We start from the raw sequence: 13,759 nt of genomic DNA on the forward strand, positions 1-13,759 counted from the left end.
AGTTGGGGGACACTTTATTTGCTCTATTTTCTATCTATTCTTCAATAATAACACGTAGTACTATTGTTTTTGTTTTTATTTTTATTTTTAATATTAGTTATCTTTACTATTTTTGTCGTTTATATTTTTCTTTGTTATTTTCATCTCAGCTTCTTTATTCTATTTTTTTTTCAAATTTGCTACGTAAAATATTTTTCTTAAGCCGAGGGTTCATCAAGAATAACTTTTCCACATTCTTAAAAATAGAAATATAAATTAAAATCTACATATATTTTATCCTCTTAAAACTACTTGTGAGAACATATAAAGTTATTTTTATTACGTTACGTATATAATTTAAAATTAAAAAAAAATATGATTAAGATAGAATTTCATGATCAACATTATGAGATTTTTATGTGCATTATAATTTTACAAAAGTGCCCTCCACAGGTTATAAATAAGTTGCTCTTTCTCACTCTCAACACACTCCAAATCAAAAACCTTATATTAATAAAAAAAAAACGCCTCTCTCTTCAATTTTCATCTCATTTCAATCACTATGGATCTCTCTAAGGTATATCAATATATTTTCTTAATACAAAATTTTGTAAAACAATTTTTGTTCTTCTTTTGTTTTCTTAGTTGTTGAGCTATTTGATTAGTATTATTGTTGGGGTTCGACTAAATAGACATCATATAAGTCTTTTAAAGGAAAAACAATGTTTTTTTTCAAAAAGAATTTTACGTTCAGAACTCGAACCAAAGCTTATTCCGCCACAGCATACAAGTGTTGTGTACTTCTTTTATGTTGAAATTATCTTTTTATGTAACTTTTATATTGAGAAAATATTGAAGTTTTTATGAATGAAAATCAACTAGATCAAACTTCAACTGGTAAATAGTAACTTTAGAATTTAGATCACAAGTGGATAATTTTAGATCAAATATCAACTTATAAATAATAACTTCAGATCACAAGTGGACAACTTTAGAAAAAGCCATAATAAATTAAATTATATATACCGACAACTTTGACAAAAAAACTTTTTTACCCTCTATGGACATATTTTTGTAGGGTAACAAGTTAATTTCATTTTCATCAAATTATTAAATGTAATAATTATCAAATAAATGATAGTATGACTATATGAATATTTTGTCAGTACATAAAACTTGAACTTTCGAAAAATAATACTTTGCTTAAAAAATTCAGCAAAACAAATATATTGAAGTTTTTTTTTTTTGAGAAAAAAGAACTATGCATATTTTCTGAGGGTAAAAAACATTTTAAAGGAAAATAAAAAATTAAAGATCCTCAAATTCCTTTTAATCAATTCAGAAAAAATATGTCACCTATCCATCTAAGAAATTAATTTCTCAAACAAAATTGTCACATGTTTAAATCAACCTCTAAAAAGATACATACATATATATATATATATATATATATATATATATATATATATATTTTAAAACAACTAAAAAAAAAAATGTCTGCATCTTAGACGAAGTATATATCCTTGTTCAAAAATTATGTGGTTACATGCTAATTATTATAAGTGTATATTTAGTTATATACGCTCTTAATATAACTGAGAAGAAAATTGTTAGTCATTAATAAAATTTCTACTCCGCTACTAATAATTTAGAACAGATGGAGGATTTGGCTATGTGCTTTGCTGAAATCTCCATTTTCCTAACAACTAAATTATATCTTTCTGAAAGAAAAAACAAGTTCAAAAGACAATTAGGGACCATACTTGGTAGTTTATTAAGAGGTGGATCTAGCCTTAAAGCTATAGGTTCACGTGATTTTAGTAGTTTTTGTTCGAATCTTATATTTGTATAGTTAGCTGTGAACTTAGTTATTATTATATATTAGTTTGAGATTATTGTACTTCCATTATTATTGTTATTGTATTATTTTGTGTATATTTTACTCTCTCGGAGTCTGTTTTGTGGGATTTCACTAAATATGTTGTTTTGGTAATTATTATCTCTTGTTTCTTGTACTTAGTTTATCGTATTTTGGTTGTAGTTAATGTTCAGGACGTTTTATCATGCTTTCTATAGTATTTTGTTTTTCATTGAGTCAATAAAGTCTATCAGAAACGGTCTCACTACTTCCAGAGCAGAGGTACGACTGAGTATGCCTACCCTCCTAGACACTGGCAGAGCCAGGATTTTCATTCAGGGAGGGTTAGAAATAAATATATGAACTAGTCAAAGGAGGTTCAACATCTATTATATATGCATAAAAAATACTTTTTTAATCATGTAAAAATAATATAAATAGTATAATTTTTCATCGTAGGGGGTTCGGATGAAACCCCTGGAGCAAAGGTGGCTCCGTCCCACTCCTAGATCCCACTGTGTAGGACTACATTGGGTATGTTGTTTGTTGTTAGCTAGAGATTGTTGTAGGAACTCATAAACATCCGAGATCAGTTGCATATTAAATGGACTTATGTTTATGTTGGATTTGATTGTTGATTAATTAATTAATATATTTTGATGCAGTATCGCCCATCAAGTGCATATGATTCCCCTTTCTTGACAACAAATGCTGGTGGTCCTGTCTACAACAATGTATCTTCCTTGACTGTTGGACCTAGAGGTATTTTTTTAATCTATAGTATATGATATTCAGATTTGTTATTGCCTTATTGAATTGTTATACTTTTAAAAGGGGGAATATCTTATTAGTTAATCTTATGTCAACAACAGTTTCCTTAGACTTATGATCTTGTTAAAATACTCTTTCCATTTTAATTTGTTCGACATATATGATATTAAATTAAAGATGTGTCAAATATATCAAAATGCCATGTAACTGAAAAGTTGAAATTAAAGAGGCGCTCAAAAGGAAAAGGGTATTTTTTTTTAAACACACTAAAAAGAAAAGTAGGTCAATCGAGATGAAATAGGGGGTGTTTCATTACAATTAATCCATTCTTGCTTAGAGAATAATGAGTTAGGTGTTTGGTTCATTAATCAGAGTTCTTTCTATCATTTTAACTGTTATTTTACCTGATAAGAATTGGAATACAATCTTGACATGGTTAGTTCATAGGAGTGGATGTTTCCTTTTCTTGAGCTAAGGGTCTATCGGAAACAATTTCTCTACCTACCAAGGTAGGGGTAAGGTCTGTATACACACTACCCTCTCCATTTGTGTCACTTGTGAGACTATACTGGATATGTTGTTTGTGTATTTCCCATTCAGGAGGAATCGTGAGCGCAACACAAAATGGGTTTCGTTATAACCTAGATGTTCAAAAGAATTCCTTGTATAAGATTCTGAACATTATCCAATCTTAGTCAAGTGATCAATGTATTGATTGTTAACATTTTTGGCAGGGCCTGTTCTTCTTGAGGATTATCACTTAATTGAGAAGCTTGCGACTTTTGATCGTGAGCGGATACCTGAGCGTGTTGTTCATGCTAGAGGTGCCAGTGCCAAGGGCTTCTTTGAAGTCACTCATGATATTTCTCATCTTACCTGTGCTGATTTTCTCCGAGCTCCTGGTGTTCAAACACCTGTTATTTGTCGCTTCTCTACTGTCGTCCATGAGCGTGGAAGCCCCGAATCCATCAGGGATATTCGCGGTTTTGCTGTCAAATTTTACACCAGAGAGGTAACTACCTTGTAGTTAACTTCACATGAACTTACTGGCTTTCTTGGTTTGTGTTTGTTCAATTGTTTTGTCTTGAATTAATGCCTCTTAATTTATGTGATCAGGGTAACTTTGATCTTGTTGGAAACAATGTCCCCGTCTTCTTTAATCGTGATGCAAAGTCATTCCCTGACACGATTCGTGCATTGAAACCAAATCCAAAGTCACACATTCAGGAAAACTGGAGGATCCTTGATTTCTTCTCTTTCCTCCCGGAGAGTTTGCATACGTTTGCTTTCTTCTACGATGATGTTTGTCTCCCGACAGATTACAGACACATGGAAGGTTTTGGTGTTCACGCTTATCAATTGATCAACAAAGCTGGGAAAGCACATTATGTGAAGTTCCACTGGAAGCCAACTTGCGGTGTCAAGTCCATGACGGAGGAAGAAGCTATTAGGGTCGGAGGTACTAATCATAGCCACGCCACCAAGGATCTCTACGATTCAATTGCTGCTGGAAACTACCCTGAGTGGAAACTTTTTATCCAAATTATGAACCCTGAGGATGTTGACAAATTCGACTTTGACCCTCTTGACGTAACCAAGACCTGGCCTGAGGATATCTTGCCATTGATGCCAGTTGGTCGATTGGTATTGAATAGGAACATCGATAACTTCTTTGCAGAGAACGAGCAGCTCGCATTTAACCCTGGCCATATTGTCCCTGGTGTCTACTATTCGGAGGATAAGCTTCTCCAGACTAGGATATTTGCATATGCTGATACTCAGAGACACCGTATTGGACCAAACTATATGCAGCTCCCAGTTAACGCTCCCAAGTGTGCTCATCACAATAATCACCGTGATGGTGCCATGAACTTCATGCATCGCGATGAGGAGGTATTACGCACCAGTCAACTAGTGCTATTTTATTTTGTCCTTATATTTTCGTTGTCCTCAGTACTATAAGGTGGCATGTGAGTTTTTGAACATTATCGACTTTACCAAGGCACATTGCAAGTTCCTATTAGTACTCTTCTGATGTATTACTAAATTTTCCAGGTGGATTATTTGCCCTCAAGGTTTGATCCTTGTCGTCCTGCCGAGCAGTACCCAATTCCTTCCTGTGTCTTGACAGGAAGGCGTGAAAAGGTGAGGCCTATCTTTCTTATTGCTCATCTATACTGATAAATCACGTTTTATTAATCTACAAATGAGTTTAATTTTCACTCACTTATCATGTCGGTTTTTTAGTGTGTCATTCCGAAAGAGAACAACTTCAAGCAGGCTGGGGAGAGATACAGATCCTGGGCACCTGACAGGTAATTTGGTTCTTCTATCATATTAATATCGCCATTCTCCCCCCTCTTAAACACGCGGGGATAACTGAGTATCCTTGCTATTTCAGGCAAGACAGATATATCAACAAATGGGTTGAGTCTTTATCCGATCCCCGAGTCACTCATGAGATACGCAGTATATGGATATCATACTTGTCTCAGGTTTGAGTTTTTCCCTTCTTTACCATGATTCTTCTGTCCTAATGAAGCGCGGTAAACAAAACCAATCTTTTTGTATGAATACATTGCAGGCTGACAAGTCTTGTGGTCAGAAGGTCGCTTCTCGTCTCACTGTGAAGCCAACAATGTGAAGATGAAAACAGTTGGAAACGGGAAATGTTTCAAGTTGCAATGCTGAAGGACTAATACAAGAAAACGTTCGCGTTGGTGCTATAAACTGTACTGTTTTTTCCTGTGATAATGTTGTATTTTGTACCGAACTTTCGATGTCTTGTGTTTTATTACGATGATGTTGGAAACTGAATAAGTTTAAAGTTGTACTTGTATGTTCAAGTATTGTAATCATCTTCTATGTTTCACTTTTTTCAAGTCATGTTGGGTACTTGTTCACTTTGGTGCTTGAAGTAAACACTTTCAAGTCAATAATACCACTTTCATTTCAGTATCTCAGCTTGATTGGTTATATTTGAACAATTTAGACTAATTTACAGTGTTACTAATATGTTGTTCAGTTACAAAGGAATAGTGAGACAGTCCTAGTTGATTCTGCATCTTTGACTTTAAATTTTGAATCCGTCTTATCTCACACATAGTTTGCTAAAGGGAAGACGAAATAGTCCAATAAGAATGTAACCGGCACCCATTGTATGGGAGAACTCCAGTGATACGCACTAGACTATAAGCTTTGATGGTCTAAAGTACGAGTTATGTTGTTTGAAATTCAGTTTTTAAGTGCATTGTGACCAGGAGGTCATAAGGACTAGACTATGAGCTTTGATGGTGAGAAGTACGAGTTATGCAGTTTGGAATTCCGTTTTTAAGTGCATTGCGATCAGGAGGTCATGAGGACAAGATTATAAGCTTTGATGGTGCAAAGTATGAGTTATGTTGTTTGGAATTCAATTTTTAAGTGCATTGCGACCAGGAGGTCATCAGGACTAGCTTATAAGCTTTGATGGTGCAAAGTACGAGTTATGTTGTTTGGAATTCAGTTTTAAGTGCATTGTGACCAAGAGGTTATGAGTTCAAGTCGTGTAAACAGCCTCTGGCAGAAATGCAAGGTAAAGTTGCGTCAATAGACTCTTGTGGTCCGTCTCTTTCCCCGATCCTCTACACGCGGAAGCTTTAATACATTGAGTTGTCCTCTAGCCTTGGGTCCATTTTATGCCTTAGCTTCTTCTTCTAGGGTAGTAACAATTTGGCCCAGTCCAATTTATTTTGTTCCTCATTGGGCCGGTTCCAGTTTTGTACCCGAAGGCCCGCAATGATCTCTAGCAGTGGATGATATTCACAAATAATCACTTCATGGAGTTACAAATTTCACATCTGAAATTTAAAGATCCGCAATGTTGAACTCTTTATAATGTGAAAAAAGAATAAATTGAGTAGCGAATAGAGAGTTGATAATCAAAGGCTGGGCTACGTAAGTCGCGCTGCTAAGACATCGAGCGTGGGTGTTTTCTTCATTCAGAGTGAATGAAATTCGGTACTAAAAGGCATATCCTTTATTCATATGTTTGGATTTTATGTCGATAAAATAAGACTTTGGTCTTGTAAAGCGACACTTATACTTGTAAATATTTTATTTTACCTACGAGATCTGGGAAATTATTTTTTTCTATTCAAATTGTTAGAGTAAGTGTTATGATTCGGACAGAATAAGGAAACCACAAGTAAAAGAAAATAAGATTTACATGAAAATTCTTGTGGAAAAAACCACGGGCAGAGGCAGAGGTGGTTTCACTATAATAGAGAGAGTACAATGTGGAGAAGGTTGAATTTTCTGAATAATTGAAAATAGCCCACTAAATCACACTTATATAGTGCGTGCATACAAATAGGTTCTAACCCCAAAAACATAAGTCCGATCCCCAAGCCCACCATTGACCCCATTGAAAATCACAAACATGGGTCGCACCGCGAAACTTTCGGGGCCAAACCAACAAAATTCGGGCCACAACTCTAACAATCTCCACCTTGAAACGAATTCTAATTCAGAATTCAAATCCATTTGACACAAACTCTCCACCTCTTCCACAAAAGCCCCTAAGGGCACATCTTAACAGCTAACACTAACCAAGTCCAAGCAATGCTCAAATTTGACACTTGGTAGTGTCTTGGTCATCATATTAGCAGGGTTATCATGGGTACTAATCTTGCTTAACACAATGTCACCACGAGCAATAATTTCACGCACAAAATGATACCAAACATCGATGTGCTTTGTCCTCTCGTGAAACATCTGATCTTTCATAAGGAAGATAACACTCTGACTGTCATAAAAGACCGTAGTAATCTGTAAGTTTTTGCTAAGTTCACCAAACAGACCCTTCAACCAAATAACTTCCTTGAAAGCCTCTGTAATAGTCATGTACTCTGCCTCAGTAGTTGACAAAGCAGCCATAGTTTGTAAAGTAGCTTTCCAACTGATAGCACAACCACCAATGGTGAAAACATAGCTAGTAAGGGATCTCCTTTTATCAAGGTATCCTGCAATATCAGAATCAACATGTCTAATTACTCCATCTCTATTTCGCCCAAACTGTAAATAAACATCAGCAGATCCATGCAAGTATCTGAAAATCCACTGAACTGTTTTCCAATGTTCTTTGCCAGTATTTGCCATGTATTTGCAAACTGCACTGACAACATATGATAAATCTGATCGGGAACACATTATCGCATACATAAGAGACCCGACGACACTAGAGTATGAAACTCAAGACATATAATCACGCTCATCATATGTCTTTGGAGATAAAGTGACCAAGAGTCTAAAGTGAGCTGCCAATGGAGTACTGACAGGCTTGGCATTTTTCATATTGAACCTGTGAAACACCTTCTCAATATACTCAAGTATAACTTACACTTCTCTCTATCCCTCGTAATTTTCATGCCAAGAATCTTCTTTGCTGCTCCTAAATCCTTCATCTCAAACACCTTCTTGAGTTGCGCTTTGACTTTTATTATCATCAACATACAAGAGAAGATACACGAACGAACCATCACTTACCTTCTTGAAGTAGACACAGCTACCATAACTACTCCTCTGAAATATATGATAGGTCGTAAAAGAGTCAAACCTCTTACACCACTGTCTGGGCGACTGTTTTAAGCCATAAAAAGACTTTTCCAACAAGCATCCTTAGTCCTCCTTTCCTGAAACTACAAAGCCCTCTGGTTACTGCATATAGATGTTCTCCCCAAGTTCTCCATGTAAGAATGCAGTTTTGACATCCAACTGCTCAAGCTCAAAATTATGCATGGCCACAATACCAAGTAAGGCTTGAATCGAGCTATGCTTAACAACTGGAGAAAACACATTTGTGAAGTCAATACCTGAAACCTGACTGTAGCCTTTAGCAACTAGTCTTACTTTGTATCTAGCATCTTCAACTCCTGATGTTCCTTCTTTATTTTTAAATACCCACTTGCAATAGACAATTTTCTTATCTTTAAGCAATCTCACCAAATCCCATATGTCATTCTTACGAAGTGATTCCATCTTCTTTTGCATAGCAATCATCCATCGCCCGAAATCATCACAACTAACTACCTCTGAGTAAGAAAAAGGTTCTTAACCGAAATCAATACTTCTGCTACATTCAACGCATATGCAACCAAATCAGCTTCAGTATACTTCTGAGGAGGTCTAATATCTCTTCTAGGCTTGTATTTAACAATAGAATATTGTGGTGTCACTTGTGGTGAAGAAGAAATAGTACCACTCTGTATATCCGGGCTATACTGAGAAGTGGCACTGGTGTAGACTCTGCTCCAATCTGCAACTCAACATGGGTGCTTGACTTTTGCTAATTCATGTCACTAAGCTCATCCGGGGGAGAAACACTAGATTTGGAGGGAGCCCGAAGCATGGCAGTTTCATCAAACCCAATATCCCTGCTAATTATAATCTTTCTGTTTTCTGGACACCAAAGCTTATAACCTTTAACACCAGGCTTATAACCCATAAATAAGCATTTAGCAGATCTAAGTTCCAACTTTCCATTATCAACATGTGCATAAGCAGAACATCGAAATATCCTCAAATCAGAATAACTAGTAGGAGTACCAGACTAAACCTCTTGTGGAGTCTTTTTATCAATCACGACCGAGGGAGAGCGGTTAATAAGAAGACAAGATGTGGAAGCAGCTTCAGCCCAAAAAGACTTGGGTAAACCAGCATTAGAGAGCATACAACAAAACTTCTCTATTATAGTCCTATTCATTCGTTCGCCACACCATTCCACTGCGGAATATGACGAACTGTCAAGTGCCTCACAATTCCTTCTGACTTGCCCAGAGCATTAAATTCATTAGAATAGAACTCTAAACCATTGTCAGTCCAAAGACGTTTTACCTGCTTCCCTGTTTGTTTTTCAATCATAATCTTTCACTCCTTGAAAGTAGGCAACACATCATTCTTTTGCTGTAGAAAGAACACCCAAAATTTTCTGGAATAGTCATCAATAATAGTCATCAGGTAATTCACACCTCCTGTAGAAGGACCTAGAGATCAGAATGAATGTAATCAAGTGTGCCTTTAGTTGAGTGGATGTCTTTAGTGAATCTGACTTTCTTTTGCTTTCCAAAAATTCAGTGTTCACAGAACTCCAATTTGATAATACTCTAGCCATCAAGAAGTCCTCTCTTGCTAAGTTCAACCATCCCATTTTCACTCGTATACCCCAGGCGCATATGCTAAATTTTAGCAACGTCACTTTCTGATAGAGAAGAGGTAGAAACGTCTGCATCATCTGTAACCATAGAGCCTTGCAAGACATATAAATTTACAGAATTTCTTTTCCCTTCATCATAATAAAAGCACCTTTAGTAACCTTTAGGACTCCATCTTCACCAGTGTAACTATATCCGTTTGAATCAAGGGTACTCAAGGAAATAAGATTTATCTTCAGGTCTAGGACATAACGCACATCACTAAGTGTCCTCACAACCCCATCAAACATCTTAATTCTAATTGTTTCAATACCACCTATCTTACAAGGTGTGTTATTTTCCATCAACACAGTATCTTTAAAGACTATTTCATGTGTTGTAAACCAATCCCGATTGCAACACATATGAAATGTGCAAGCTGAATCAAGAATCTAATCCTCACATGGTTTGGAGTTACCATCAGAAACTACCAAGAGTTCTCTATCACTACCGCCATCTTCAACAAAACTAGCTTCACCAGACTTCTCTGGTTGATTTTCATTCGATTTTGGAGCTTATCTTTTCTCTCTATTCTGTAACTTCTAACACTCGGATTTGATATGGCCCTTCTTTTTGCAGTAATTACAGGTTTTGTTTTTGTTGCTGGATTTTGACCTATTCCTGTCATCACCCCTAGAATTCCTCTCATGAGTCCTTTCTCGAACAATGAGACCATCTCCTTGAGTCTCTGACCCATTTACAATATGATTCATCTTCTCCTTAGAGAAGAACACATCATAGACTTTATCTATCATCAGGGTATCACGACTTTATAAAATTGTATCCCTAAAGTTCGTGTATGATGCACGTAACGAACACAACAAAATCAACCTTAGATTTTCCTCATCGTACTTAAACTTCAGAGTCTCTAAATCAGAGACGATTTCCTTAAATACAGATAGGTGATCCTCCAAGGACGCACCCTCAGACATGCGATAGGAATAAAGTCTTTGTTTGAGATGCAACTAACCATAATGCAACGACATTGGTCTCCTTCAAAATATCTCGTAGAATATGATGGATAAATGAAGGTGGGTCAGAAATAGAGCCTTTCGATCCTTACGTCGTTTGTCCTCGTCCGTCCATGATAAGGGCATCTTATCAAACCCTAATAGAGCATTGTCCAAATCCATCTGCACGAGCACAACTCGCATCTTAACTTGTCATAACAAAAATCTGGTGTTGCGATCCAACAACGAAATATCATATTTCATGGTTGCCATCCCCGAGAAAACAATCGAATATGCTCTGATGCCAATTTATTATGATTCGGACAGAATAAGCAAACCACAAGTAAAAAAAACGAGAGCAACACACAGATTTACATGAAAACCCTTGCGAAAAAAACCACGGACAAAGGCAGAGGAGGTTTCACTATAATGGAGAGAGAGTACAATGTGGAAAAGGATGAATTTTCTAAATAATTAAAAATAACCCACTACTGATGTCTATTTTATTATTTCTTAGTCCTGATTTTCTATCATGTTTTCCATCCGTTTGTTTACTGTTCTCTACTTTGAGCCGGGGGTCTATCGAAAATAACTTTTCTACTTCCTCGGAGGTAGCGGTATGGACTGTGTACATCCTACCCTTCCCAGACCCTACTCTTGCGGGAATACACTGGGTATGTTGTTGTTGTAATTAAAAATAACCCACTAAATTACACTTATATAGTACGCGCGCACAAATAGGTCCTAGGCTCAAAAACATAAGCCCGATCCTAAAGCCCACCACTGACCCCATTGAAAATCACAAACATGGGTCGCACTGCGAAATTTTCAGGGTCGAACCAACGAAATTCGGGTTACAACTCTAACAGTAAGAAATCACATTTTCTACCAATAAATTACACTCTAATCTTTTGCTCGTTGAACCTTCTTGTCTTTCTAATTGAACTTCTACTTTGATTTGTATAGATTTGGACCGACAAATTATTTTCTAACAATAATATATCCAGTATAATTTCATATCATATTTCTATTTTATGGTGCAGGGGCAGACCTACATATATTTCTGTGGTGCTCTAGAACTAATTAAATGCGATGTATACTAAAAATAATTTATAAAAAAATCATGTAAAATTTGATATTGAAGTCAAAAAAGCACCCTAAATATCAAAAGGATAGCTGCGTGGTTTGGTTTTTAAGCGGAACTTTAAAACTTTGAACTATAATGTATGGGTTTGAACCTCCTTGAGGCACCCACAATCCCTAAATTCTAGGTCCACCACCCGGCACGAAGAGATTCTTTTCGATAGACCCTCGATAGTATAAGGAAAAAATTTTATTCCCTCTGGTCTAAAATAAGTAAATTATTGAGTTATTTTCTAATGTCCAAAATAAGTGAATTGTTCAGTCTTCAAGATGTATGTTGAATTTTTTTTCAATTTTATCATTTATTTAAACTTTTAAGTTACGAGTTTCAGGAGACTTAATTGACTTTACTTTAATGTAGTTTGAAATTTTAAGAGTAGTTTGATAAATAATATTTATAAGGATAAAAATGAAAAGAAAAGTATAATTTATGTTCTAGTTTATTTTTCTTAATAGTGTGCATTGGAACAAAAATTTATTTTCTCTCTCTGTTTGCTTTTACTTGTCACTTTTTTTCTAATTACATTTTTATTTTTCTTGTCATTTTTGACAGATCAAAAAATGACAAAAGGAAATTTTCATATTTTATCATTAGCATTAGTTGCTTATTTTTCAAATCATTTTCAAGACATATTACTCTAAACATTAATTAACAAAGATAATATGGTAAATAGACATATCAATAATTTTTTTCCTAATGAATGAATGTGTCAAAAAATGACAAATAAAAGCACTCAGTTTTCACATAAATTGAGACATAGGGACAAATATTAAAACCATAGATTTAAAGGTCAAAATTAAATAAGACTTATAAGGATAAACATTAAAATCAGAGACTTAAAGGTCAAAAATTAAATAAGACTTATAAGGATAATTATTTAAACAAGAAATTTAAAGGTCAAAAATTAAATAAACATATAAGGATAAATATTAAAACCAGGGATTTCAAGGTCAAAACTTGAATAAGATTTATAAGGATAAATATTAAAATCAGGGATTTAAAGGTGAAAAATAAAATACCTCCTAAAATATGTCATTCCTGCTAATGGATTTTAAGGAGCTTTTGTGAGGGTTTTAGCTGCTTCGCCGTCCGCCGCCGCCGGCAGTTTGTCACCGGAAGACCCGGTGAATCCCGTCTGCGGTTCCGGCGAAATGCAATAAATTGACAATTTCCGGTAAACCTCTCCAACTTGTTAATGTTTATTCATATTCATATTGATATTGTTTTTTAAATTTTTAATTTTATTTAAAATCGTGTTGTCCAGACTAGCTTTTTGCGCACCTAAATCTACGGGATGCCTGCCACCTAGAACTTTATTTCAAAAGTAGTTGATCATTATTTTTGTTCAGGCTAGCTTGCTCCACCTCGACTATTTCCAATAATAGATATTAGGTAATTTTGTCTACTGTGACTAGGACAGATGAGATATTTAGTTGTCATTACACTATTTAAAAAATAGACTTACCTCGACTAATTTAACGGGATGCTTGCTACCTCCCATTAGCAACACGTAGTAATAACTTTGTCTACTGTGAGATATTTAGTTGTCATAATACTTTATTTGAAAAGTAGACGTACCTCGACTAATTTCACAGGATACTTGCTACCTCCCACTAGCAACACGTAGCAATAACTCTATCTGCTGAAGCTAGGACAAATGAGATATTTAGTTGTCATATACTTTATTTCAAAAGTAGACGTACCTCGATTAATTTAACGAGGTGCTTGCTACCCCCCACTAGCAACTCGTAGCAAAGTAACTCTGTCTACTGTGGACCTGTGGCTAGGACAGATGAGATATTTAGTTGTCATAACACTTTATTTCAAA

The 13,759-nt window shown here is 35.4% G+C and overlaps 1 protein-coding gene across 1 annotated transcript; it reads left to right on the forward strand.

Annotated features, from left to right (window-relative positions):
- Positions 1-476: 476 nt before the first annotated feature.
- LOC107850312 (catalase) lies at positions 477-5,545 on the forward strand. Its single transcript, NM_001324674.1, is given in 8 exon segments — positions 477-556; positions 2,503-2,599; positions 3,343-3,620; positions 3,725-4,501; positions 4,664-4,753; positions 4,856-4,923; positions 5,010-5,103; positions 5,193-5,545. Coding segments are annotated over 8 exon segments (1,479 nt in total). The 5' UTR covers positions 477-541; the 3' UTR covers positions 5,253-5,545.
- Positions 5,546-13,759: the final 8,214 nt, after the last annotated feature.

This window comes from Capsicum annuum, chromosome 12 (assembly GCF_002878395.1).
Source record: "Capsicum annuum cultivar UCD-10X-F1 chromosome 12, UCD10Xv1.1, whole genome shotgun sequence".
NCBI lineage: Eukaryota > Viridiplantae > Streptophyta > Magnoliopsida > Solanales > Solanaceae > Capsicum > Capsicum annuum.